Source organism: Brachycentrus maculatus, unplaced genomic scaffold, assembly GCF_059751285.1.
Source record: "Brachycentrus maculatus isolate JH-2025_06_01 unplaced genomic scaffold, ASM5975128v1 h1tg000242l, whole genome shotgun sequence".
Classification (NCBI taxonomy): domain Eukaryota; kingdom Metazoa; phylum Arthropoda; class Insecta; order Trichoptera; family Brachycentridae; genus Brachycentrus; species Brachycentrus maculatus.
The window spans coordinates 1,880,720-1,907,320 of record NW_028280993.1 but is presented as its reverse complement, the minus strand read 5'-3'; the positions used below and the strand labels follow the sequence as shown (position 1 = coordinate 1,907,320).

General features: G+C 30.8%; 1 protein-coding gene across 2 annotated transcripts in view; it reads left to right on the top strand.

The window, feature by feature from the left end:
* Positions 1 to 26,601, top strand: part of LOC148306434 (G protein-coupled receptor moody) — a 124,426-nt gene that overhangs the window by 62,185 nt on the left and 35,640 nt on the right. For both annotated transcript variants that reach the window (XM_088265123.1, XM_088265122.1), the window contains exon 3: positions 23,085 to 23,323. In XM_088265123.1, the coding sequence (XP_088121249.1) occupies positions 23,085 to 23,323 (239 nt within the window). The remainder of the gene's footprint in view (positions 1 to 23,084; positions 23,324 to 26,601) is intronic.

Below are 26,601 nucleotides of genomic sequence, written 5' to 3'. Positions count from 1 at the left end.
ATCTGGATTATCTCCAATTAGGAATATGAAAGTCTGTGCATTTACAGGGCTTTCGACCGTCATATGCTGTTTTAAGTTATCACTAAACACACTTGTAACATTCACCAATTCTACCCATAATTGACAACCACACTATTCAACTTCTAGATATATTCTAATCACTACATCGCTCACTCCTTTCAACAACGTCATAAATCAAAAATCGTCAATTTTCAGTTGTGCATGCTTTCGGAATGCCTAGAAAATGTACTATATTCCAGCAAAAGCGGCATATTTTTAACTTAATATTTACTCGCTACAAGGCAGAAAGTGTTGTTTTTGCATTTTGAAAAAAAGGTATTGTTTATAATTTTTTTTAAATGAACTAAATATTTTTAAATGGAGAAAAAACCTTCAGGTTTTACCTTACAAGATCTATTGCACAATAAAAAGTTCAATATGTGGCTTGATATTAATTTTAAATATATTTTATTATATTCTTAAACTTTAAAAACGATTTCCTGAAAAATCAAGTTTTTGATATATGACGTTGTTGAAAAGAGTGAGTGACATGTGGAATACACATACACACACACTGAATAATCGATGTGTCTTAGCATTTTTGCCCTGATCAAACTTATGCATAATTATGGTAAGTCTACTTTATTAATTAATATTAAAATAGTACACTACCCCTGCGGTATACTACACATACAAACATATACCGATGCCGATAGAAGATTGCATCCCTAATCCATGGGTTCTGTATCCGGTTCGCTCAAATTGAATTATTTTGCAGACGACTGCAAGTAACCGGTTCTTGCTAAGTTTCGCGTAACGTATCGACTTTGTTATTGAACTTAATGAAATTCACGCCTCGGGGGTTAAAAACCATCGTTTTTGCCTACTTAATATATGAAATTATTATTTGCCAGTAATTTTTAAGGAAATATATAATATATCCATTTGAAATTTTTAAAATCTATAAATTTTTACATGATAAATATTTTTTAAACATTTTTTGGTAATTTGTGGTACGGTAATAATACGGTATTTGAAAATGATGCAGAATATCGAAATACAAGTCACAAGAGATTTTAAGAAATAGTGGTATTTACCAAGTAAAACGTATATTATTTTAACACTCTCCTATACCCAATGGTGCATAGGGCACTGAACCAGACAAGGTGACCAGTCCCGCGCTTTTGATACCTTAAATACCAGTAAATCTTTTGAACACAAGTTCTTAATATTATCTAATTTGACAAATATTTCGATGCATTAACCATCATTATCAATGTATGAAAATGATGCTGTATGTATCGAAACACGTGTCGCAATAGATTTTAAGAAAAAGTAGTGGGTAACAAGTAAAATTCAATTTAAAACCTATGTGATCACTTTAAGAACGATAAATCAAACGATGTTTAACTTATAAAAATAAAACTCTCAGACAAGAGTTTAATATTTATAATTTTTTCAAATTTCGTGTTCTTCCGTTTCAATTTAAAAAATGATTTTTTTGCATATTTTACCATGCATAGATATCCGTTATTTTAATTTAACCCTTATAAAGTTCCACGACCTAACTAGATAAGGCCAAATTCGTAAATAATTTACCTTTTTCATTCGAGATTTTATCAGTCATAAAGTCCACGAGAAAGTTTTTGAATCAAATTAGAAAAGCTAATTCTAATTAAAAAGTTTATGAACCTCTGTAGCAAAATACACTTTAATTATCAACTTTTTGCTAAGAAATATTGGCGATCGTAAATTTATAAATATTTTTTAAAAAAAGTTTTTTTTATAGAACGGGAGCATTCTCCTGTATTCTAATCCTTGTCTGAACCAAATTATGTATAGAGCACTGCATAAACTAGTTCTCAATTTGATCCTTTTCAATAAGAAGGCAAGATGATGTTTTGATGTTCCGCGCTTCAGGTCTAGGGTAATTTTAAATAAATGTAGTAATAAAAAAAATATTAACATTTATTCTGTCCCTCCCTGGGCATTGAAGCCGGGACCTCAAGCATGATTACTAATGTCCTGACGAAGCGGCATTGTTCCTATTAACTCCTTAACGTGACTCTTTATTCCTACTAGACTTAATATTCTGATCTTTGGAAATTTTATATGAAGTAAAATCTGAAAACAGAAGAGCGTAAATTATTACTTCTTTCAGATACTTACGACTTCTGAATGTCCTGAAAAATTCTGAAAACTGTCAATTAATCAAAGTGTTTTTTTCTTCCTCGCTTCCAATTATGTAAAAATTTGGATTTTACGTAGAAACTCTATTTTCCACTTAAAATTGCTGTATGGGGTATAAGAAAAACATGACTTTTCCAAATATATATATAAACAAACGTTGATACCATACGATATCCATAAATCGTGTCATAAGTCGAAAATTTCAAAATCAATAATCTTTAGAAAGAACATAAAAATTAGTTTTATTAATTTTTATGTATACTTATACATAATATTACACCCGGTCACAAGCTGGTTTTAATCACTTCATACACATTCACCATGGTTGCCAACCACACTGCTCCAATTTAAGAAACTCGTATACTTTGTCATATAATTCGCTCGTCGCTCCATGTGTGATTTCGCTGCAGTATCTATGGTTGATTTGATTCAGCTTTTTATTTGGCAGGGGCACTTTTTATTTTTAAATGTATGCAAGATCCTTGTCGCATTATTTAATACACTGGAAGTCGCCTGAAAATATGATTTTAAATTTTTATCAAGCTTATAATGTTGCAGACTCTAAATGTTTAGCATATTAATACTTTAATATAGCACTTTAATAATTTTAAGTTGTCTCTGTTGTTAAATACAAAAAAAGCAACATTAATAGATTAAAGGCATCAACAAAACAAAGAAACAAAAAAATTCAACCCACATAAATCGAACCAGAAATACGGGCATGGTAGTCAAATTTAATGCGTGATTTGATATTTTCCAAATCAAAAAGACAATGCGAAGAAAAAGTTGTTTTTTGTTTGCAAAAACCACCCTTAATCAATACATTCATCCCCGATCTAGATTCGTAGACTTAGTCTAACGAGAATCGCGGAGGAATGGTGAAAGTAGGTTAAACACTATGGAAATGCGGAGATTAAGAAGTTCGCAGAGGAAGACGTTATTTAATTGAGTAAGGAATGAAGATATTAGAAAAGAATGTAATTCAAAGAAAGGAATTTAATCCACTGTAAGTGAAAACTTTCGAGCTCATTGATAATTTTAAATAATCCAACAAATTACTTTTTGTGTCCTTTTTATTTTTTCAAATATTCCTTTTTATAATCAACTAACGAAATTAATATGTCTTCGAACAATTTCATATGGATATTAACGAGTATTATAAAGCTTCCATACAGATTTTCGATCTTTTACCTACATATGTATGTCTCATTCGCATCTTACTCAGTACCTACTTTCACGAAATCGTCCATACTATATAAAATATTGTGTACGTTGTACGTATCGTGTCATGTCATAAGCCCTACAAATAGCCAGATTTCCGATAAGATATCAAAAAATTTAAAATAATAGATTATTCATATATTGTAGACCAGTCTGATGATGTCGGTTCTAACGAAACCCGGTTGTTGGTCAAATGAAATTCATGTGGAAAAAATTACTCATCTAGTTGTTATTGCATTTTAATAATTTTACTTCCAAGTGATTCCAATACAGAATTTGTAAATACAGAAAACACTCTCAAATTATTTTGAGTAAAAAAATACAGTTGTTATTTCTTGTATGGGTCTCAATGGTAGACAAGAGCTTTTTTATACTAAGCCCGTGAATGTAGCAGAAGCTTTCAGAGATTGATAAATGATCCTTTTTAATTGGTATTTTTTCAATTCGATAATAAATATCATGCGATTTGTCTCAGGAAGATTAATTCAAGAAATAAAACAGGTATAAATTTCCCGACCAACGAAAATCAAAATTATCTCAATTAATCAGTTGGATTTTCATTGCTACATTTTATTCCTGGCGAATTTAAAGTTTAACGAAGTCAACCATTATTTTGTTCTTAATTCTCTTTTCCCTGGAGATTTCCTTAAGAAAGCTAATTTATTTAATCTAGCTTTGCTTTGTGGATCTTCGATACTTAGGCTTTCCTTATATTTAAGAAATTTTAGAATATGCCTCTGTTCCCGCATATAATTAATAGAATCCAAAGAATGTAAACTGACAAACTCTAATGAATTATGAAAATGTTTGATATAGATGCAACAACTTTTATTAAAGGGACTTGTGATTATAAAAGCAGCTTTTCTAATTAACTCAAACGTATACGAATAAATATAAACTAACTTGTGTAATCTGGGCGTTATGTTTGTCGTGACGAAAAAATAGGTACGTCTTAAAAAAGTTAAACAAAAATCTCAGCGAGTGGTTATATACCAACATTGCTTACATTTATGTAAAATCCGTTTTAAAAAATAAAAATGACTAACCACAAAGTACATATGTTTCTTGTTTCATTCAATGAATTATCAACCAATTTGTAGTAATACATATTCATTTCACATTTAATATTTACTAGGTAAATGTTTTCTCTTATAACCCTTATGCGCAACCAATGGTGGATGGTGTATAGCATTGTATAAAAATACTGTTATCTTGAAAGAAAAATGATAAGCCTTGCGCTTTAGTTACCAGTCCAGGGTAATATGATAAATATTTTTGCCCCCTGGGACTTACAAATATACAAATGAAAGAGTTTCTGCTCAATAAAAAGCTTCTTTTATCTCACCATGAATGGCTCTAGTAGAATTCTAGTGAATTAAAGCCTTTGTTTCGAATTTGAACAATATATATATACAAGTATTTAGAAGATCCAAGAATTGTTGAGTAGTGTGATTGTCAATTATGGGTGGAATTGGTGAATGTTAACGTGTGTAAAGTGTTCACTTGAACCAGCCTATGACGGTCGTAAGCCCCATAAATACCCAGACTTCCATATTCTTCTTCATATTTGTATGATGAAATGTCGAAAAATTATTTGAAAAGTATTTTTTTTACAATTTACAATATATGCTTAAACTTATTTTGTTTTTGTCAACCAATATTACCAAGTTGTCCCGGATTTTCTGAAGACTAGTATATTGTATATCGATTACCCGAACTTCAATATTTCCTTCATCCCTTAAGACCTTAAGCCGTATTCTCCCCGAGACTCTGCTTCCTAACAAATAAATGCATCTCGCTTGTATTCCACCCTCACTCGCTTGTTTCCCTCCGGATTCTTCTCACTAAACGCACACACCTGCTACATGCTACAGCCTTCTTAACTTCCTCCTTAAACCTTTCAAACTTTGCCAATCTTCATATTTTTAACAAGTTGAACTTTAAAAACTGGTACCGGTAAAACCGAACTACAACAATAAATCATGTTTGTTTTTAATATTTTATTAATTTTACTTGTTTTTTTTTTAATGGGACTACGTCCGCCTCCGTAGTGTAATGGTCAGCACGCTTGGCTACCGTTCTGGAGGTCCTGGGTTCGATTCCCAAGGGGGGTAAAATAAATATAAGTGATTTTTTCACTGTCATATTTATTCAATATTACCCTGGACTGGTACCTGAAGCGGAGGGCTGATCACCTTTCCTTCATGTGTAAACGATCAAGATAACACTGCGTTTATATGACGCAGTGCCCTATGCACCATTGGGGTGCGGAGAAGGGTTTTATTATTATTTTTTAATTAATGAATTAATCAATTAATGAAATCGTTCACAACATTTTGAGTGTGTCCAAATACATGTTCACAAATCTAGATTATCTCCAATTATAGAAAAATAATGAAATCATGTTTTTTTATTCAATTCTATATATCCATGAGACAATTTAATGTTAGATTTAAGTTTTCCACGGACAATTCTTGGTGGAACTGCATTTTATATAATAAAATGATATCGTCCAGTCTGACGATGTCGGTTATGACGAAACTTCATGTGGAAAAAATTACACAGTTGTTTTTTTTATAATTTTATGTTACATTGATTATAATTAACATAACTTTTTTAGATTTCATTACTTACGCCACTCATCGGGCTGCTTTCCCACAGGGGAAGGCAGAGAGTATAGAACGCCACACAAATCTGAAATCGCAACTAATCCTCGCTTCTTAAAATATGTTCATTCAATAGACCATGAGTACTATAATATCCAATATGCACAATGATTCTTAAAATTTTATTTTTTATCTTATTAATCTTCTCCTTGGCCTTGTGTTCTAATTTTAAGAGGATTGAGTCTCCTGCGATGTCGATGCACAGCTGTCAATCCAACTCTTTGATGGTCTGTCCTGGAGTTGTGTACCTTGGGGTTGGCCATGCAATGCAAGGTAGAGGAGTCTGGATGATTCCATTCTCCTCACATGCGCATGCCATTGTCTTTACAAAATAATTCGTTTTATATTACTAGGCAAAGTGGGAAGTAAACGTAGGTAACACAGAAAAGGGACGTTTATCCTGGCTTAAAAACACAAAAGAATAATCCCACTGTAGCACTTAGTCGCTGCTTACAGCGGCTGAAGACAAAGTGAAAATTGCTACCATGATTGTCAACTTCAAGCGTGGAACGTTATAATTAAAAATAAATTACAATATTTTAATATACATAGGATGAAATATGAAAAAAAGTAAATGTTTATTATTATTGTACATACAAAATTCAATAAATGCACAAAAAAATATTATTTTATCATTGCAATAGTAATCGAAGTATCGAAAGCTGTCCCACCGCATGCCCAGATCTGAAACAGAAGCATCTAGGCTTCCTGACAAATCTGCTCTTGAAAAGGATTTTTTTTAAACTAAGTTGCAAAATTGATTGAAAATGTGAAACAATATAAAATTCTAAATTTACACAGCACAGCAGACAGACACGGAAAAGTGCAAAGACGTTTACAGAGAAGTAATCGAAGTACTATTAATACTTCTAATATCTGTCTCCGTAGTTTTGTAGCTAACGCGTTTACTAAGAATCGAACCCAGAACCTCCAGCAAGGAAGCCACACGTGCTAACCACCACGCTGTGGAGGCTGATTTCTTATTAACTCTCCTTATATCGTTTGCATACTAAAAAACAATAAGATAAAATTTATACCATGCAATACACCATAAAGAAGTTAAATCAAAGATATATAAACAGAAACATGCACACGTTCATATGTACGGAATAATCGGCGACTATGTATGAGGAAATGCGTAAATGTGGAAAAGTACACAATTTATAAGAAAACAAATAATATTCAAATGAATAAAAATTTGAGAAATAATAATAAATATAAACCTTGAATCTTTCAGTTCAAAATTCCCTCCTTCTATTTCGTAAGAGAAAAATAACCTGTTTTGAATATTGAAAGCATTAACTTTGTGGATCATATAGATATATTATTTTGAGAAATAAAAAGACTTTGTTTTTTGATCCACTCACATTTTTATTAACAACAAACTAGTTTCGGCAACAACCTGTTGCCCTCTTCAGTCATAAATTAAACCCTGAAGAGGGCAACAACCTGTTGCCCTCTTCAGTCATAAATTAAACCCTGAAGAGGGCAACAGGTTGTTGCCGAAACTAGTTGGTTGTTAATAAAAATAAAAAAACAAAGTCTTTTTATTTCTCAAAATAATATAGAAAAATAACCTGTTTGTTTTGACTTAAAACCGCTCAAATTTGTTTCGCTTTATATGAAATTTCTTCCTCAAGGGCTATTCCAATGAGGGCAGTATTGGTCGGGTAGATATCCATTATCCATCACATCCTGTCAATCTCCTTCCTCCACGCTCTCCTCTTTGTTCACTCTTGGCTAACCGCGACAGGTCACTAACCAGAAAACGAGCCGTATAGAAAAGTGAAGAAAAAAACTTTCCACTTGCGTCTGGAACTTCCTAAAGTATGTATTAAGAAATTATGTAATTTGCATCCCCCTTCCTTAGACGCGCGGCTAGGCCAGGGGTCGGCAACCTCTTGGGTCAAAATAGCCACACGTGAGTAGCAAAATGATTCGGAAATTTTTGGTCAGCAAATATAATTTAATTGGTTTTATTGAATAAAATTTACTCATAAAATTTAATTTAATTTACCAAAAAAAAATTAATAAAAGAGTTTCTGCCCAATAAAAAGCTTCTGTTCATCTCACCAATAGATGTCTCTAGTGAAGTTTTAGTGATTCAAGAACAATATCCCAAAATTGATTCATATATATACATTTATAGAACATCCAAGAGTTTGAGTAGTGTGGTTGTCAATAATGGATAGATTGTTGAATGTTACACGTGTGCAAAGTGATCACTTTAACCAGCCTATGATAGTAGTCAGCCTCGTAAACGCCCAAACTTCCATATTCTTCTTCATCTTTGATGAGATGTCAAAAAGAATATGATTTTATTGAATGTGTAAAGGAACCTACAAGTATTTTTTACGTAACAATTTTTTTTTTATCAGAGATCCTTTTTTGCGCAGATTTATACATCTGTCATTGGTGTATAAATCAGCGGGAAATAAATTGATAACGCCTTTTTTTATTAAAATAAACATCTTTTTAAGTTTTTTTTATCTCTGATCCAAATAAATATTTAAGGTACCTACCTTTTAATATTAAGCGATTTGTGTATTTCCCTATGCATTTTTTAATTATTAAGTAAAGAAGACGGAATAAAAGTAAAGTGCATACCTAAGATCTTGTTTTTTTTTATGCACAGAATAATAATATAAAATAATAATAAACAAAATTTCCGTAAAAAATGTCATCATCGCGAGCCACACGTTGCCGACCCCTGGGCTAGGCGATTCTTTTTCCGCCGACAGCTTTTACATAAAAATATCCAATTACGTTTTTTTCGTGGTTAAGTTTTCCAATCGACTATTTTATTTTATCAATATAAAGAATAAGTAAATTCCACGTTGTTTTCTTTTGTTAAAAAAAAACTTAATAATTTAAAATTAAACACTTGTATTAATTACACCACTAATTGAATTTTATTTTACACAGCTAGTTTCGAAAACGTCTGTAGTTTTCGAAACTTGTCGTGTGATATGAAACACAATTAGTGTTCTTACACAAGTGGTTATTTTTTTAATAAACAATATCGCTCACTCCTTTCAAGAACGTCATAAATCAAAATACTTGATTTTTCAGGAGAACGTTTTGAAATTTTAAAAATATAATACAATGTAATAAAAATAAATATCAAGCCACTTACTGAACTTTTTACTATGCAACAGATCTTTTTAGGTAAAACCTGAAGTTTTTTTCTCCATTTGAAAAATATGTAGTATATTTAAAAAAATAATTAAACAATACCTTTTCTTTAAAATGCAAAAACAACACTTTCTGGCCTGTAGCGGGTAAATATTATGTTAAAAATATGTGTCTTTTGCTGGGATATAGTATATTTTCTGAGCATTCCGAAAACATGCACAACTAAAAATTTACATTTTTTTATTTATGACGTTCTTGAAAGGAGTGAGCGATATGTCATTCCACAAAATTAATGCTAAATCAATAAACAATTAAAAAACACTTTATAAAGTTTTAATAAAATGATAATCTATTTAGACATCTCAACATGGATTAAGAAGAATATGAAAGTTTTTATATACGGAATCTAACCCGGGACCTCCAGAACGGTAGCCAAGCGTGCTGACCATTTCACTACGGAGGCGGACTAAAGTACAATCTTTAGCTGAGTAATAATTTTGTCTATATCGACAGGGTGACTATAAATCTGCATTGTGACCCATTTGGAAAATGACTCTCTCTGCGGGCGATAATGCTAAAGTCTTGTACCAATTGAATTGTAACCACCCTATTATACTAACTACGTACTTTGTATCGGGCTATATTCGTTATATCTGCAGAAAATATTTGAGAAGCGAAGTTTTTTTGTAATCAGACAAATATATTTACATTTTTTGCATCTTAACATAGATGAAGAAGAATATGGAAGTCTTGGTATTTACCTTACTATCTGTGTCTGTAACACCCAGGCTTCCAATAATGCGTGAACTCTTTATTTTATACAAGAAAATAACAACTATATAGTTTCTGGAATGTTTTTCGCAGATACTTTGTGGCACATTTTATAAACTTTATAAAATAAAACAACGTTGTTTTATTCTCAATATTATTCATATTTAAAGTATTTACTTTGTGGTTAGTCATTTTTACTTATTTATTTTTTTAGAAAAATGTTAATAAAATTAGTATATAACCACTCACCGAGATTTTTACGTCTACCGGTTTCGAGACGTACCCGTCTCTTCGTCAGGACAATCACTAACACAGCATGCAAACAATACTACCCTTCACCACCGTAGCACCATTTACACACTCAAAACTACACAAAATGTCTTGCACATTGCACGTTTAACCTCGGCTCGTAACGCATGTCTGTATTGAAAACTATAGTGCATGTTGGTCAACGTTGTTTTAACCACTTTTTATTGGTACATTTTTCCAACCGGTTTTGACAAGAACCTTGTCATCATCAGGGTTTATGTACTAATTCTAAAACATTGAAATACTTAATGTTAGGTTATAGTTAAAGTTAATAACGCTTCCCTTGCGATACCAAAAACTTCCACGCACTCCGTACACCATATGAAAATGTGATTTAAAAAACAGGAAAAAACAGTTTGTAACACAAAGTATCAGCAAAAAACATTCAAGAACTCATTACATTTGCACGTATTGATATTTTATCTGTAGGGTGAAAATCCTGTATCTGTTTGTTTAAATTGTTTAAAAACAAAAAGTTTTCAGAATATCAGTTTCAGTTTCTGAGCTTAATTCTAGTGAAAATCTTTTTCCGGTCAGTCTTATGTTCGTTACACGTGTGTAAAGGATCTCTCCAGAACTAGGCAGCGTCTGACATTGATAGATCGCCTATCGGTGATACACAGATTCCTCCGTATTCTGGAGCAGGCTCCATCGGACGGGATCATTAATTACTCGGGAGGGATGTTTTCAGATCTGGACCAATAAAATTGTGTAGAAATATAACGTTGGTCCATTGTGACCACCGTAAAGATAAGCGATTACTTGTTTTGATGGCGCATTTAGGGGACTCGATAGCGGAGGTGGACATTAAGGGAAGGAAATGGAAGGAATGCTCGAAACTTAATTATAGTATTTGTTTTTGGTGATATTTTTTTTATTTATTTGGGAATTGTACAGCATTACATTAAGTAAAAATATATAATAAAAATAGTTACACTATTTTAATTAAATTAAACACTTGAATAATCCACTGAATTGCGTTTTATTTTTATTTACGACTAGTTTCGAAAACGACAATTGTTTTCATCTTCTGGTACAAATTAAAACAAATTAAAACTCAATTCAGTGGATTATTCAAGTGTTTAACTTAATTAAAATAATCATGTCATTCCACAAAGTTAATGCCGAATCAATAAATAATAGTTACATTCATAAAAAAATAAAGCCAATTACACAATTCCACATTTATGTTATAATAATAATTATCAAAAACATCACTAGATAAAATATATGTAGATATATCGCACGAATACAATGCAAATTCGCTAATCCGAACGTAGATCCTGCATTGGGTTATTTGGATTAGGGGATCGTTCGGATTACTGAGTGTTCTAACAGAAATGAGAGAAAACTAGAAAATTTCATTTTGTGAAGAACCTCTTTTAGCATTTAAGAATAGCTCTTATTATTTTAGAGCTATTCTTAAATGCATATATCGTAGTCGTACAGGAGAAAGTGACTAACTACCAAAACGTAAAATGTGTAGGACGGCCATTTAAGTCACGTTTGCTTGGCAAGAAAATAAATACCCATACAGTTAGTCATTTTTAACAAGTCAATATATTATACTTCCAAGTTTAAAATCCTTTGGGATTTTTTCAGGGCCAATATTAAGCTAGTAAGATATTAAATAGTCAATGATCACGTTTTTTTTAAACAATGCATTTGGTCACTTTCTCCTGTATGACTACGATATATGTAGCCTACTTTCAAAATCCGCCAGATCCAATTTTATTAGATTGTAAAGTAAATACTCCATCGGAATGTCAAAAATGGATTTTATTGTTTAAAATATTTATAAACTTGAATGAAAACCCTGCTTAAAAATACTTAAAAACAGCGTTTTATTCCAAATTCCGCCATATTCATGGAACTTACCTTCTGACCCATATCGGCCAATCACAGAGCGGGGATAGGTCAAACATGAAGATGACGTCATTATCGGTATGTGTTTTTTTGAATTCTGAAAAAAAATGGAAAAATTCTCTATTTCATGAAATTTTATCGAAAGATAGACAAATCTTTGAAACATACCATAAATGTTAGCCGGAGAATTTTGAATTTTTTGTAAAATCAACTTACATGGATCTGGCAGATTTTGAAAGTAGGCAACGCATCTAAGGATTATTTTAGCATGTAGTTGTTCGACTGTCATAAGTTACATTCTGATATCTATGCCTTATTGCGCCATAGTTGATATTTTGGGTCATAATTTTTCGATGTGAAATCGATATTTGATTTATTTCATTCATTCATCTTTCAGGTCAAGTAATAATAAACAAGATTCTATTTATATTCTGACCCTCGGTCAATGAACGTTAATTGGAGAGTGGGATGATAATACATTATTATCGAATTAAGCTCCAAAGAGGTATAGGTTGTTTACACTTTATTACTGTTGACAAACGTGGAAATATTCCTAGACGCATATCAATTAAAAATAAGCTTTTTAAGCTTTAAATATTCAATATTTTTTTATAAATTGATTCGGCAGACACATTGTGTTTATATCTAAATACTTTTAATTTAAATTATATTTGGTTAGTAACGTTTTTTTCTTAAAATTTATATGACACGTATTTCGTTGCGTTCTGCATCATTTTTGAACACCATATTTGGAGCTTGGTCTAAATTTGATTTATTTTTGTGTTTTTCGATCAAATAAAGATTATTTCATAACTATGCTAAGCATTCAGAAAGAAGAAGAAGAATACCAACCAATAAATAAACTACTTGAGAAAAATTTAAATTTAAGTTAAATTATAGGTTTCCACTCAAAAATAATCTAAAAAGTGTCAAATAAGTGTATAAAACTATATAAAATTAGTATAACTATTAAAAAAATATTGAAACTGCATATAATTATAAGTATAAAAATGAAACATTGAGTCAATGCCGAAATTCAATACTGAAATGATCAAGTCAACGCTGATATTCCGCATATTTTTTATTATTATTTTTAATTCTTTTGCATTTCACAATATAATATAAATATAAAGTACAAAAAAATGTATATTATAATCCAAAAGAAGATCCCACAAAAGCATGGCCTGTGTGTGGATATACATTTAATATAGCTTATTTCTTTGTTGAATGGAAATTATTATTTCACGCGTAATCCATGGTTTAATTTTTATCTGTTTACTTTATGGTATTCGTATTAGTTGGCTACTGTTCTCAATGTATTTATTCAATATTAATGTTAGAATCGTTATGTAGAAACACAGAAACACAAAATTTCACATTCGGAGGCAGAATTTTATAGCTTACATTTCTTACGACTTCATTATTTAACGTTTTAAAAGAAATACTATTGATGTCTATCTGATTAAGCATTTTATTGCATATATCGCAGTAATACGTATTTGTTACTTTGTCCTCTTTGTTACTTTATTTTAATCAACACAATATTTTTCTACAAGGTGGTTGAGGATCTCGAAAAAAATTAACAATTAATATTTATATAATACGATAAATGAATTTTCTTTTTGTACGATACTTTGAAACACTTTTTGCCAAAACCATAATCGATTTCCTTTCTCTTTCGATAAATTACACTGATTTTTGGAATAGGAGAAATTAATACAATTTATTCATAGATTTTGTTTTAAATTGCCTCATTAAAATGACATTACTTTATTTTCAGTCATTAAGTTATTTATTAAATCATACAAGAAAAATTTCTCAAATTTAGTATCGATAAATCTTTCCACCCCTAAAATTTGCGACTAACGACTCCAACAGCAAAACACCCTCCATAATAAAATGCACTCGACTCCAAAACCATAAAAATCTTTTAAATATTCAAGAACCGCCATAAATGGGTATAATAGACTGTAAGGGTATAATAGAGTAGAAGGCACCGGATATAAATTGCACCTTACTTAAACTGCACCTAATTTTTTTTTCTTCTTTTCTAACACTTAAGCACACCCAATGGTGCATAGGGTACTGCAACGTATCGACGCAGTGTTCTCTTATATGTAGTTAATTTCATGAAGGTAATGTGAACAACTCTCGGTTTTTTGTACTATTCCAGGATGATATTAAATAAACAAAGAAGTAGAAAATCACTTGTTTACACTAACAAGTACTCGTATTAATTTTTTTTTTGCTCGCCTGGGAATTGAACCGCGAAACGTAGCCATACGCGCTAACCATTACACTACGGAGGCTGACAAATTGATATTAGGTACTAACGTAACTAACCAATTGATTAAAGTCGGGTAGAAAGATGTTAATGAGTTTTTTTTAATTTTAACTTAAAATGTAATAAAAATAAGGGTACATCTCTTTTAATTCGTTAGTTTGAGTTTTAAGCATTTATGGGGCAATTATGGTCGAAAATAGAAGCAAAGGAATACCGAGGAAACTTGGCATGAATTATAAAGACTTGAAAGCGTTCGGGTCAGGAGTCGAAATAATCGGCGAATATATATATTCATACACTTCCTACATATATGTATATATAATATGTAGGAAGTATTAATATGAAAGAGGCGAAGATTGTTTGCAGAGATATATTGGTGTGGCGTTCTATTTTCACTCTTTCCCCTCGTCGTTATATAGTTGTAAAATATTTCTATAATTTATTCCTCTCATTTAAGCAGTTGATCTCTTAATACATCTTCGCCATACTTAGTACCTCCCCGAAATGTTCTTCGCCCCTTATCGTGTCTAAAGGAAATAATTACGAGAGCAGTTTAGAGCAGAATCGCTGCAATTTATTCTCTGTGCATGACGTCCTTACTTCCTTTATGCTCTTCCCTTTCCTTGCAGCTGCAATCAAAGGGTTTCTTCCGTAAAGACTGGAGCAATAAACGTCAAGGACATTATATTTTTATGAGAAAAAAACCTCACCCTTATTACATACCATATATAGGACACAGTGTAAATCACAATTATATAATTTTTAAACATTAAAAATAGACTTTATTTAGTATTTATTATTTGTTTTTTACCAATTATTAGAAGATTATTACCCAAGAATTAACAATAAATATGGGAGTCGAACACTGCAATATATCGTTCCGAACATTTTTAATTTGTTGCCGACAGATGTTACAGGTCAAAATAAAATATGGAACAAAGGCAAAATAAAGGAATGGGTAAATGATCAAGAGTTAATTTTATGAAAATTATAAATTGTTTGTATTCTTAATTTTTCTTCCTTTTTTGTGTGTATATTAGGTTAAAATCGAGTTAAGAGTTAATTTTACGAAAATTGTAAAATGTTTATATTCTTAATTTTTTTCTCTTTTTTGTGTGTTTATCGTTAAAAACAATAAAAAAATATATATTAAAAAAGGACTCCACCTATAAGACACACAAGGTGGCTTGGTGGGTCTCTGCAACAAAAAAAAGTTCTAAATATGTATAAATTGTGATTTAAATACATGTATACGATTTAAAAAAATCCACGGCTTTCGAGTGAAAAAATTCTTGTATGTATACTATTTAGACTTATAAAAGAAATAGCAATTATATTTTTTCATTCTAAACAATTTGAGTGTGTCCAAATCATTGTTTACAAATACATTTTTGACATCTCATCATAGGTGAAGAAGAATACACAACTCCGGGTATTTACAGGGCTTATGACCTGTCAAAGGCCGGTTTAATGATCACTTTACATACGAGCAATATTCACTATTCTACCCATGTATACAACTACACTACTCCAAATATTAGAACTTCTTATATCATTAATCTCATTTTGACGTACGTGTAAGTTCATTAGAACTATTTATGGATGGTCTGGGAATGCCTTTATATAGAAAAGCTTTTATTTAAACCTTTTAAAAATACATTTATTAAGTATTTGATATCTATGCTATAAAAAACAATATTCGCCTTCACATATATAAAACATAGCATTTAAATATAAATACACCACAAAAAAGCACGTTGAAATATTTTTCTTTATATAAATAGATCAACTTTATTTCACTTATTTACTATTTTCCTTCAATGTTCTCCTTCTTAGACTGAAACGTATTTTTTTCTCCATTTTGAGTATTTATCCTTTCTAGAACGACAAATGTCGACAAAGAAGGAAGAGTAGTTAGATTAGGGGATGAACGCAGTAATCTTCCCCCAGTATCGGAACTTACAACCCTTCCGACTGAAGTAGTGTTCCGAGAGCACATATATAATCACACGTCATTACCGTCCGGTCATTTCGCGACAAATCTCGACTTACGACTGCACTGTAACTCGACGCGGCCATTTTCCGAAATGGCCACTCTGAGAGTGTTTTCCCATACGACGGTAACGCCCTATATTTCTTTAAGAAAAAAATACACTTGTCTTTTTATTTAGTACTGGAACGGCTTTAATAAATATCAACATATTTTGACATCTCATCATAGATGAAAAAGAATATGGATATCATTTAACATACAGCGTGCCTTTGCTGTTGCAGGACCGACGGCGTGGAATGCTCTTCCACCAATGGTTAGAAATAGTGAGAGTGAGATGATCTTTAGAAAAAGACTAAAAACACATTTATTTGCTAAATCATTTCCACCATAATATTTTCCCCAATTCATTAACCGTGAAGCGCCCTTGAGGTATTTTTTTTACGAAAATGGCGCTATATAAGTTATCCAATTTTATTATTATTATTTATTATTATACAGCTACGGACACAAAACCGCACTAGCTTAAAATGAGAAAATTTGCTATAATTAATTAATTTTTTTGTAGAAATCGTTCTTTTTCAATTAATTAATATTTCTGGTGAATATTCTTTACTTTTCGGTATAAATAAGATTTCATTCTTCGGAGTTATAAATAAAAATCAATTTTATATTTCAGGTAGCATATTACCTGACCCTCGCCCTCGGCCGCATAACGGTCGATTTTGGATATAGTGTCTTTGAAATTTTTATTGAAAGATTTAATTTTTTTACTGTTTATATTTTGATAAAAGGTTAATATTTCATTATTTTAAATATAGACAATTTTTGGCATCGTAAGGGAAGGGTAATTATCTATTACCTAACTATGAGTATTACAATGTTTTAGAATTAGTACATAAACTCTGATGATGACAAGGGGCTTGTCGAAACCGGTTGAAAAAAGCGTACCAATAAAAAGTGGTCAAAAACAAAGTTGTTTCATTTTGTAAGTAAATATATATATTTTTTAAATTGATAAAAATGTTTATTACTGTACAAATACAACATATATATATATATATATATACATATATATATATATATATATATATATATATATATATATATATATATATATATATATATATATATATATATATATATATATATATATATATATATATATATATATATATATATATATATATATATATATATATATATATATATATATATATATATATATATATATATATATATATATATATATATATATATATATATATATATATATATATATATATATATATATATATATATATATATATATATATATACATATGTATATATATATATATATATATATATATATATATATATATATATATATATATATATATATATATATATATATATATATATATATATATATATATATATATATATATATATATATATATATATATATATATATATATATATATATATATATATAGGATGTCCCGTCAGCATTACTTATACATCTAAGGCCAGCAGTAAATAACAAACTTTGGCCCTTTGTAATTATAAAGCTACCTTTTTAATGACCTTGTGTCTTTTGTGTATCAGGCATATTAAATTTCCTGTTTCGTTTCTTGAAATTTTTGTGTTACAAAGTTTTAGAGAGAAGCATTTCATATCGTGTAATGTTGTTTTATTAAAATTTTAACTGAAATATTCAACAACGCCAGATTACAATTAAGATTTTAAGTGAAATTATTAAGAAATATATTTTTATATTAGTCTAATTATAAAAATTGAATACTACTTATTTCTGAAATCTCATCAAAGATGAAGAAGAATATGGAAGTCTGGACATTTACGGGGCTGACGACCGTCATAGGCTGGTTTAATCTTGATGAGATGTCAAAAAATAATTTGAAAAATACTCCTATAATTGGGTATAATCCAGATTTGTGAACAAGTATTTGGACACGTTCAAATGTTGTAAATAAAATACTTGTTTTAGATAATGTTTCGAGAACTACAGATGTTCTCATCAGCATGTGAAAATACAAACTGATTCTTTATATCAAATCTATGTGCTTCTAACTCTTATCTGCAACCTATGGTGTATAGGATTTTGCATCGTATTGACTCTTGATAGTTACTTACGTGAAGGCAAGGTGATCCGTCCTGAGCTTCAGGGACCAAGGTAGGGTAATATTAAATCAATATTGGAGTGTAAAATAACTAATATTTATTTTCACCCCGCCTGGGAATCGAATCCGGGACCTCCAGCGCGATAGTTAAATAGGTTTACCATTACACCACGAAGGCGGATAAATCTATGTACCAAAATTTGTTCTCGAAACTAGTCGTGTACATATTAATTAACTAAAAAATGGTCCTATAACAGTGTTTCATTTTCAGTGTCGTTTTGTGGTGCCTTGGTTAGTGTCGCGAACTCTTAAGTCAGAGTTTCTCGGTTCGAATCTACTCTACAACAATTTGATACCTTTTTCTAATAATGAGTCACTTAGGCTCACAGAAATAGTATTAAATTGAAATATTTGTGAAAATAATAAAAACACAAACATTTCTCGTTTATTAAAAATAATAATAATAATAACGAATATTCAAATCATCATGTTATTCCAAAAAAATAATGCCAAATTAATAAATAAAAGTAACTTAGTAATATATGAAATGAAATAAAAGAACACAGAAAAAAAAGAAAAATTATTGGCTGATTCATGAATATCTTTTAATTTTTTATGACTATAAATAATAATATAAAATAATAATAATAATTATAATTTAAATTTCAACTTAACGAGGTTATTACACTTCTGAGTCAGCCATATTTTATTTACAAATATAGATATATGTATTTTTTATAAAACAAAATTAATTTAACAAAATATCAAAAGGCAATATTACCTCCTCCTTGAGTCTAAAAATTATATTAATTTCTTACAAAAATAATATTTATTTCTTTTTCGAATCTCATTGGTTCCACCTATAAGATATTTTCAGAAAAATATTTGAAATTAGCATAAGTCTCTTTAACTTTGAACAAAGAATTTCAGGCGTTCTGTAAAGATAGCCTTTTTTCCTTTTACATTTTAATTAAAAATATGGTCCGCTGTTTACTGACATTTTACAAAGCGCCTAAATACCACTAATATTTTCCGTTTTTTCCAATAAAAAACATAAATGACTAAGAAGTCCGCCCACCGAATTTCATTAAAGGCGTGTATTCGTTTTGTATTGAATATTTCTTTTCTATTAAATTTAATGAGATTCTACTGAATACTTAATAACAATTTCTAATAAGAGTCACAACGCACGAATTTTTTTAACACAATGTCCACGCGAAATTTGAAGCCTGGAGTTTTTTATTTTAAATATTTTTATTCTTATTAAATATGAAAATAAACATATAATTTTTTGTTTCTTGGACGTTTTTCGCAGATACTTTGTGACAAATTTTATAAGCTTTATAAAGTTAAACAATTTTATTTTAACTACTCTTTCAATTAAATTTAAGTAACTGTCCTATTTTTGATATTTTTCCGATTTCTGTTCCTAAAAATTCCGCACAATAGGTTTTTGTGTGTGTGCTCTACTTTATGTATGCGAGCGCGGCTTCATACTGTTTTTTGGGTGATTCCATTAGTTGTTATTTGGGGTTGCTACGCAATACATATTAAAAATAACATTTAGGATTTTTTACCGAGTGTGTGGAAGTTTTGGTAAGGGAATGTAATTAATTATTTATTTTTATATTTTAATGCTTTTAATGTTTTTGAATTTAATAAATCCTGATGATGACAAGGTAGGAAGCCGGTAGGTTAAAGTGTACTAATAATAAAAAGTGGTTAAAACAAAGTTGTTTAATTTTATAAAGTATAAAATTTTTGGATTTGGGATTGATTTTGTGGAAACACATTTTGATTATTAAAAATTAAACACTTGTATTAGAACACTAATTGAGTTTTATTTAATTTTACACGACTAGTTTCGAAAACTTCAGATGTTGTCATCTACGGGATCACAAAACTAACGGGAAAAAATTTTACGGAATTAATTTACGGGAACATTAAGGTATTGGTAGAGGTAATATGTAACTAGACGGGGGGAGTAAGTTGTGGGATTTGGTTTGATGGAAACATAGACAATTACGGTGAGGAAGTTTGAAAAAGCATATTATTAATTCATGTTTAATCAGTATTAATTTTTTTTATGTATTTTGTAATTTTTTATTATAATTATTCATGACTTGCCCTTTATTTGTGACTGAGTGTAATAACTTATTGTGTATGAGTCAAATAAGAGGTTATATTCCATTATGTGATTCGTATATTTATTTATCTAATATAAATAAAATATACAAAAAATTAATAACTAAGAAGTCAGTAAAATCCGTATACAATTTTTTTTTAAATTATTATGTGGATTTTTTTTTATTTTATAATTATTTCAATAAAAAAAACAATTACGAACATCTCACATACCGTAGTCATACAAGAGAAAGAGACCAAGTGCATTTTTTTACAAAAACGTGATTACTATTGAGCCCTGAAAAAAATCGCATAGGATTTTAAACTTGGAGGTATAATGTTGTTAAGACTTGTTGTTAATAAGACTTAATAGATTTATATTATCCACTGACACTTCGTGATGGAATTGCATTTTTAATATATTATTAGATTAAAACCATTTTTTTGTTTTCATCTTTTTCACTTTATTTTTATTTGAACAGCGACCGGGTTTCGTCGTTACCGACATCATCAGACAGGTTAAAAATGACTAACTGCATTGATGTTTATTTTCTTGTGAAGCAAAAGTGACTTCAATGGCCCTCCTGAACATTTTACGTTTTGTTAGTTGGCCACTTTCTCCTGTGCTACTATCATATATATATTTACATTTATCAAATTTACGATGCTATTTAGTTCAGTCAATTAAATTACGAACGATTGTTCGAGAAAAGTTATTCGTCCGAGATGGCTCTTAATACTGCGATATGGCATTGAATGGAAAATCATTCAAATAGCTTATTGGAAATCCATTTATATTTCACTGAGTCCATATTACAATACTTACGCCGTATTAAACACTTCATCATACCATACGGGGTAATATCTTTACGGAATTAACCCTTTTGTATTGTCGTATTCATAATATCGAGGAATTTCATTCGCTCGAGGATACTGTCTATCTCTCTTAAGTGAGTGTTTGAACATACTCATATGTATGTTTTTAACGTGTTGTTATGGTAAAAGAGTCACATATTTTACTTACAAAAACAAACTTTTATTTATTGATTATATCTATATTATGTAATCAATTGTATCTGCTTCGTTATCTGTAAAGTCATATTATTTATTGATTCAGCATTAACTTTGTGGAATGACATGATTATTAATTAAACACTTAAATATGCCACTTTATCGAAATTTATTTTTATTTACGACTAGTTTCGAAAACGACAGTTGTTTTCATCTTCTGGTACAAATTAAAACAGAAACAGTTTAATTTTACAGTTTCCATCTGTACAAGAAGATGAAAACAACTGTCGTTTTCGAAACTAGTCGTAAATAAAAATAAAACTCCATAAAGTGGTATATTCAAGTGTTTAATTTTAATGAAAAAATCTATAAAGTCATCAAATCACGAAATTATAAAAGAACTTTAAATAATTTTGTAATGATTGAAAGATAGTTTCAAAATGAATCGTGTCATTCGGCCACGCATCCATGATTTCATGACGCGTTATAGGAAATAAACTTACAATCATTTTAAGGAATAAACCTTCGAAGCCTCTTATTTAGAGGATTATTTATCTGTAGGTAGGATAGTTGGGAAAAGGAAGATGGATGTGAAAAATACATTACAAAAATCCATACCAATAAAAATGAATATTTTTTTAATTCATTTTGCAATTGGCGGGAATCGAATCCGCAACGTCAGATTCACAAAAGAGTGTCTACCCGACTTCACCACGGTGCCTGTCTATTTATAAATGTAATGTTATATTTATGTGTATGTATATACATATATATATATATATATATATATATATATATATATATATATATATATATATATATATATATATATATATATATATATATATACATACAATTTCACACCCTTCAGAATCGAACCCGGGACCTCCAGCACGGTAGTCAAACGCGCTTATCACTTCACTACTAAAGCTGGCGATCACTACGTTTGTATAGATCGGACATATTGTTTACATTCACAGTTCATCTCACTTTATTCCTTTTTATATTGCATGCCATCTACCATCTACCCCTAGAGTTCTTATCTCCCCTCCTTATAAACCATAAACCTCAATATTGATGACCCCATAATGCAGACATCGTATACTTTGATAGAGACGCTGCATTTGATTAGATCTGTATATTATGAATATACCAGCAATCTTTCAACGACCCCTCTCAGTTGCATAAGCTAGAAGAAAAACCAATATCAAACATGCTTCCAATTTGACAACCACACTACTCAAATTCTTGGAAGCTCTATATATATGAACCAATTTAGAAACCTTGTTCATAAATCACTAGAACTTCACTAGAGACATCTATTGGTGAGATGTAAAGAAGCTTTTTATTAAGTTACTTTATTTTATTTAACAATTTGTATTGTTTTGATTCAGGTGCGCAACGCCACGGCGGTGTTCATCATGAACCTGTCGTGCTCGGACCTGCTGTTCTGCTGCTTCAACCTGCCGCTGGGCGCCTCCACGTTCTGGGGGCGCGCCTGGCCGCACGGCCGCCTGCTGTGCCGCCTGTTCCCGCTGCTGCGCTACGGGCTCGTGGCCGTCTCGCTCTTCACCGTGCTGGCCATCACCATCAACCGCTACGTCATGATCGGCCACCCGCGGCTGTACCCCAAGTGAGTAGAGACATGCTATCTACTCCCCGACAGATTTTAATACGTGACGCGTTTCGTCTTCTTAGGAAATTATCAAACACCAACTGTCTGCAGCGACAATAAACAGTCATAGTCTCCAGGCACTCATACTCATGAACTCTGAGCTCATACTCACGATCACTAGGCACTCACACTCATGAACTTTGAGCTTATACTCACAATCACTGGGCGCTCACACTCGTGATCTCCAGGCACACAGACTCGTGATGTCTAGTTACTCACACTCGTGATCTCTGAGCACTCATACTCATGATCACAAGACACTTACACTCGTGATTTCTGAGCACTCAATTCATCACAACTGGACACTCGCACTCGTAGTCTCTAGGCACTCATACTCGTGATCTCTGGGCATTCACACTCTTGGTCTCCGGGCACTCATATTCATGATCTCTGGACACTCACACTCCTAGTCTCTGGGCACTCACACTCATGAGCTCTGAGTACTCATACTCATGATCTCTGGGCACTAACACTCGTGGTCTCTGGACACTCAAACTCATGGTCTCACTCTTACTTACATTTAGTCTCACGGTATTAACTGGTTAAAGATGATTTCGTTGATTGATTTGGCAGTCACTTTGTGGTAATATCTATCAATTTTTTTGTAATATCACTTTTACTTTAAATCTATTGTGACGCATGTTTCGATGCACTCCGATATATGCAGTAAATAAACATCCAGTCATGTCTGGAATTTAGTCTGTTAATCATATTAGATTTAGATATCTAACCCTCCTTCCTAGAAAATTTCCAATCATCACTAATTTTGCCACATTATCTCCTTTTCTTGTAACATATTAAGTTATACATATTTCCAAAGCTGTTTAGAAAAAAAATTTCAATATACGCTCAAGTGCTTGACAATAACTATTACGTAACCGAGGCAAAATATATCTTCTTTACCGCAAGCCAAAATAAATATTGTCACGATAAGGCAGAGTTGTGTACTCAAGGGCATACTTTATAATCTGTATTGCTCATGAAGAACAAGTTTCATGAAAACTTTTTTGCAAACGATCGTTAGCAAGTCGAATTTCAACACGATAAACATTTTTTCAACTTTATGATAGCGTATATTTTAAAATATTACGTTGTACTTTGTACGTTTTTTTACAAAAATGTAAGCATGTAACCACTGAGATTTTTGTCTACTGATTTCGAGACGTACCCTCTCTTCTCTTCTCTTTGCTTGGACAATCATTTTACCAGCATGCAAACAATATTACACGTTTTAAATAATGTTTTACTTAGTAAATACCACTATTTCTTCAAATCTAATGTGACACGTGTTTCGATGCATTCCGCATCATTTTCAAACACCGTATGTGAAGCTAATTCCAAATTTTAGACTTGGGTCCTTAGGACGTTGAAGGTTGAAGAGGGGGTAGTAGCTGTTTCTTATTTTTATTTATTCATTTAATTTTTATTTTTTATTTTTATTTCTTATCAGAGGGAACATAGACAAAAGGGGGGAGGCTTAAGTCATTGTCATATTGTTAATTATGGGTTTATTGTAATAAGAAATAGTGGTATTTACTAAGTAAAACATTAACTAAAATGGATAGATTTTACCACAAAGTGACTGCCGAATCAATTAATGAAAATATTACACGTCACTACCATAGCACTATTCACACACTTACAACTACGCAAAATACTAATCACATGCGTTTTTTGGCCTACCCGAGGTCCAACATGCACTAACGATCGCAGAACAACATGCACTAGTTATTAATTAAATGTTTTTTTCAATCGCGGTATATGGTTACATTCTGACCTTACTTTTTTGGAAAAAATTAAATAAAAAGTAAAAATAACAAATTGCAAAATTGAAAATCTATAATATTACGTTGTACATCATCTTTTTACATAACTAAACCGTGTATTTTAATATTTTCACACTTATTTTTTCTATGTTTCCTTATTTTATATGTAACCGCAAAACTTACATAAATAGATAACGATTTATGAGTACTTCTTAGTAAATCTAGATTATAGGACCATTAATTTTACAACATTTTTATTCATTATAGTTGGTAGAAAGAAGGAAAAAATTATACTGAATTCAATTGAAATACGATCTCTCAGACAAATGTGCGGCAAAAAGATGTGTGTTAGATATTCGAATGGTGAAATAAGAAAATAATGCAATATAAGCATTATCGATAAATGTTAAGATGGTTTGAGCATATGATGTGGATCGAATGAGTAAAGAAGGAACAGAAAAGAAAAAAGATGTAAATTTAGTTGGTAATAGAAGCTGAGGAAGACCGAGGAAAATTTGTCAAGATCAAGTATTTAAAATACTTGATTGTGGTCTCGTCAGGAGTCGTTACAATAATAATAATAATAATACCCAGACTTCCATATTCTTCTTCATCGTGTTCAGATGTAAAAAATGTAAAAATAACTTCTTAATTAAAAAAGTATTTTTATCCACTCAAAATGTTGTAATTTATTTAAATTCATTTTATTAATATTGTTCTGTTTCCTTATCTACTTGAATCATGATTTTTTCTTTCATCTCTCGTCCTTTTTTATACTCTATCCTTTATACCTTTTCTGATTTTTTGTTCACCTCTTTATTCTCTACTTTAAATTCAACCTTTTGATTAGATTTTCGGCTGCTGTCCACTCCGCACGATCAAAGACATTCCCATCAAAAAGTCTACGGGCATTTTTACCCGGTCTGACCACCTTAACTTGGGTCGTCTCGGGGGTAATCTGTCACGAATTTTACCCACTTTGAAGTACATAGTGTCGACCCAAGAAATGTATGGACAGTCACAGCCTGTTGCTGCCACTAGCTCCAGGGACTTACCAGATACCAGAAGCGACCCTTTATGTATGAATTCTTTATTTTGTCTCTATGGAATACCGCACCGATCGAATTATTATAAAGCCCTCATATATTTGGAGTATTTGTGATATAATAATTAACAGCATACAATAAACTTCTGATATTTATTCAACCAGCATAATATTCAGAAAGCTTTGTCACAGTCTACAGTACAAATCTGTATAAAACATAATTATTGTTGCCTCTTACGAAACGCTCTAAATTTACAATATTATCAACGCAATATTACGTTTAAACGTTTGTACCTTCTATGTCCAACAGATGGCGCTGCCATTACGGTAAAAAAGACGCTTATTTTGTTACATGTCATAGGTAAAAATCAAAATATATATATTCGTTTGCTAAGTTCCTAAAACTATTCCCTAATTGCTTTGAA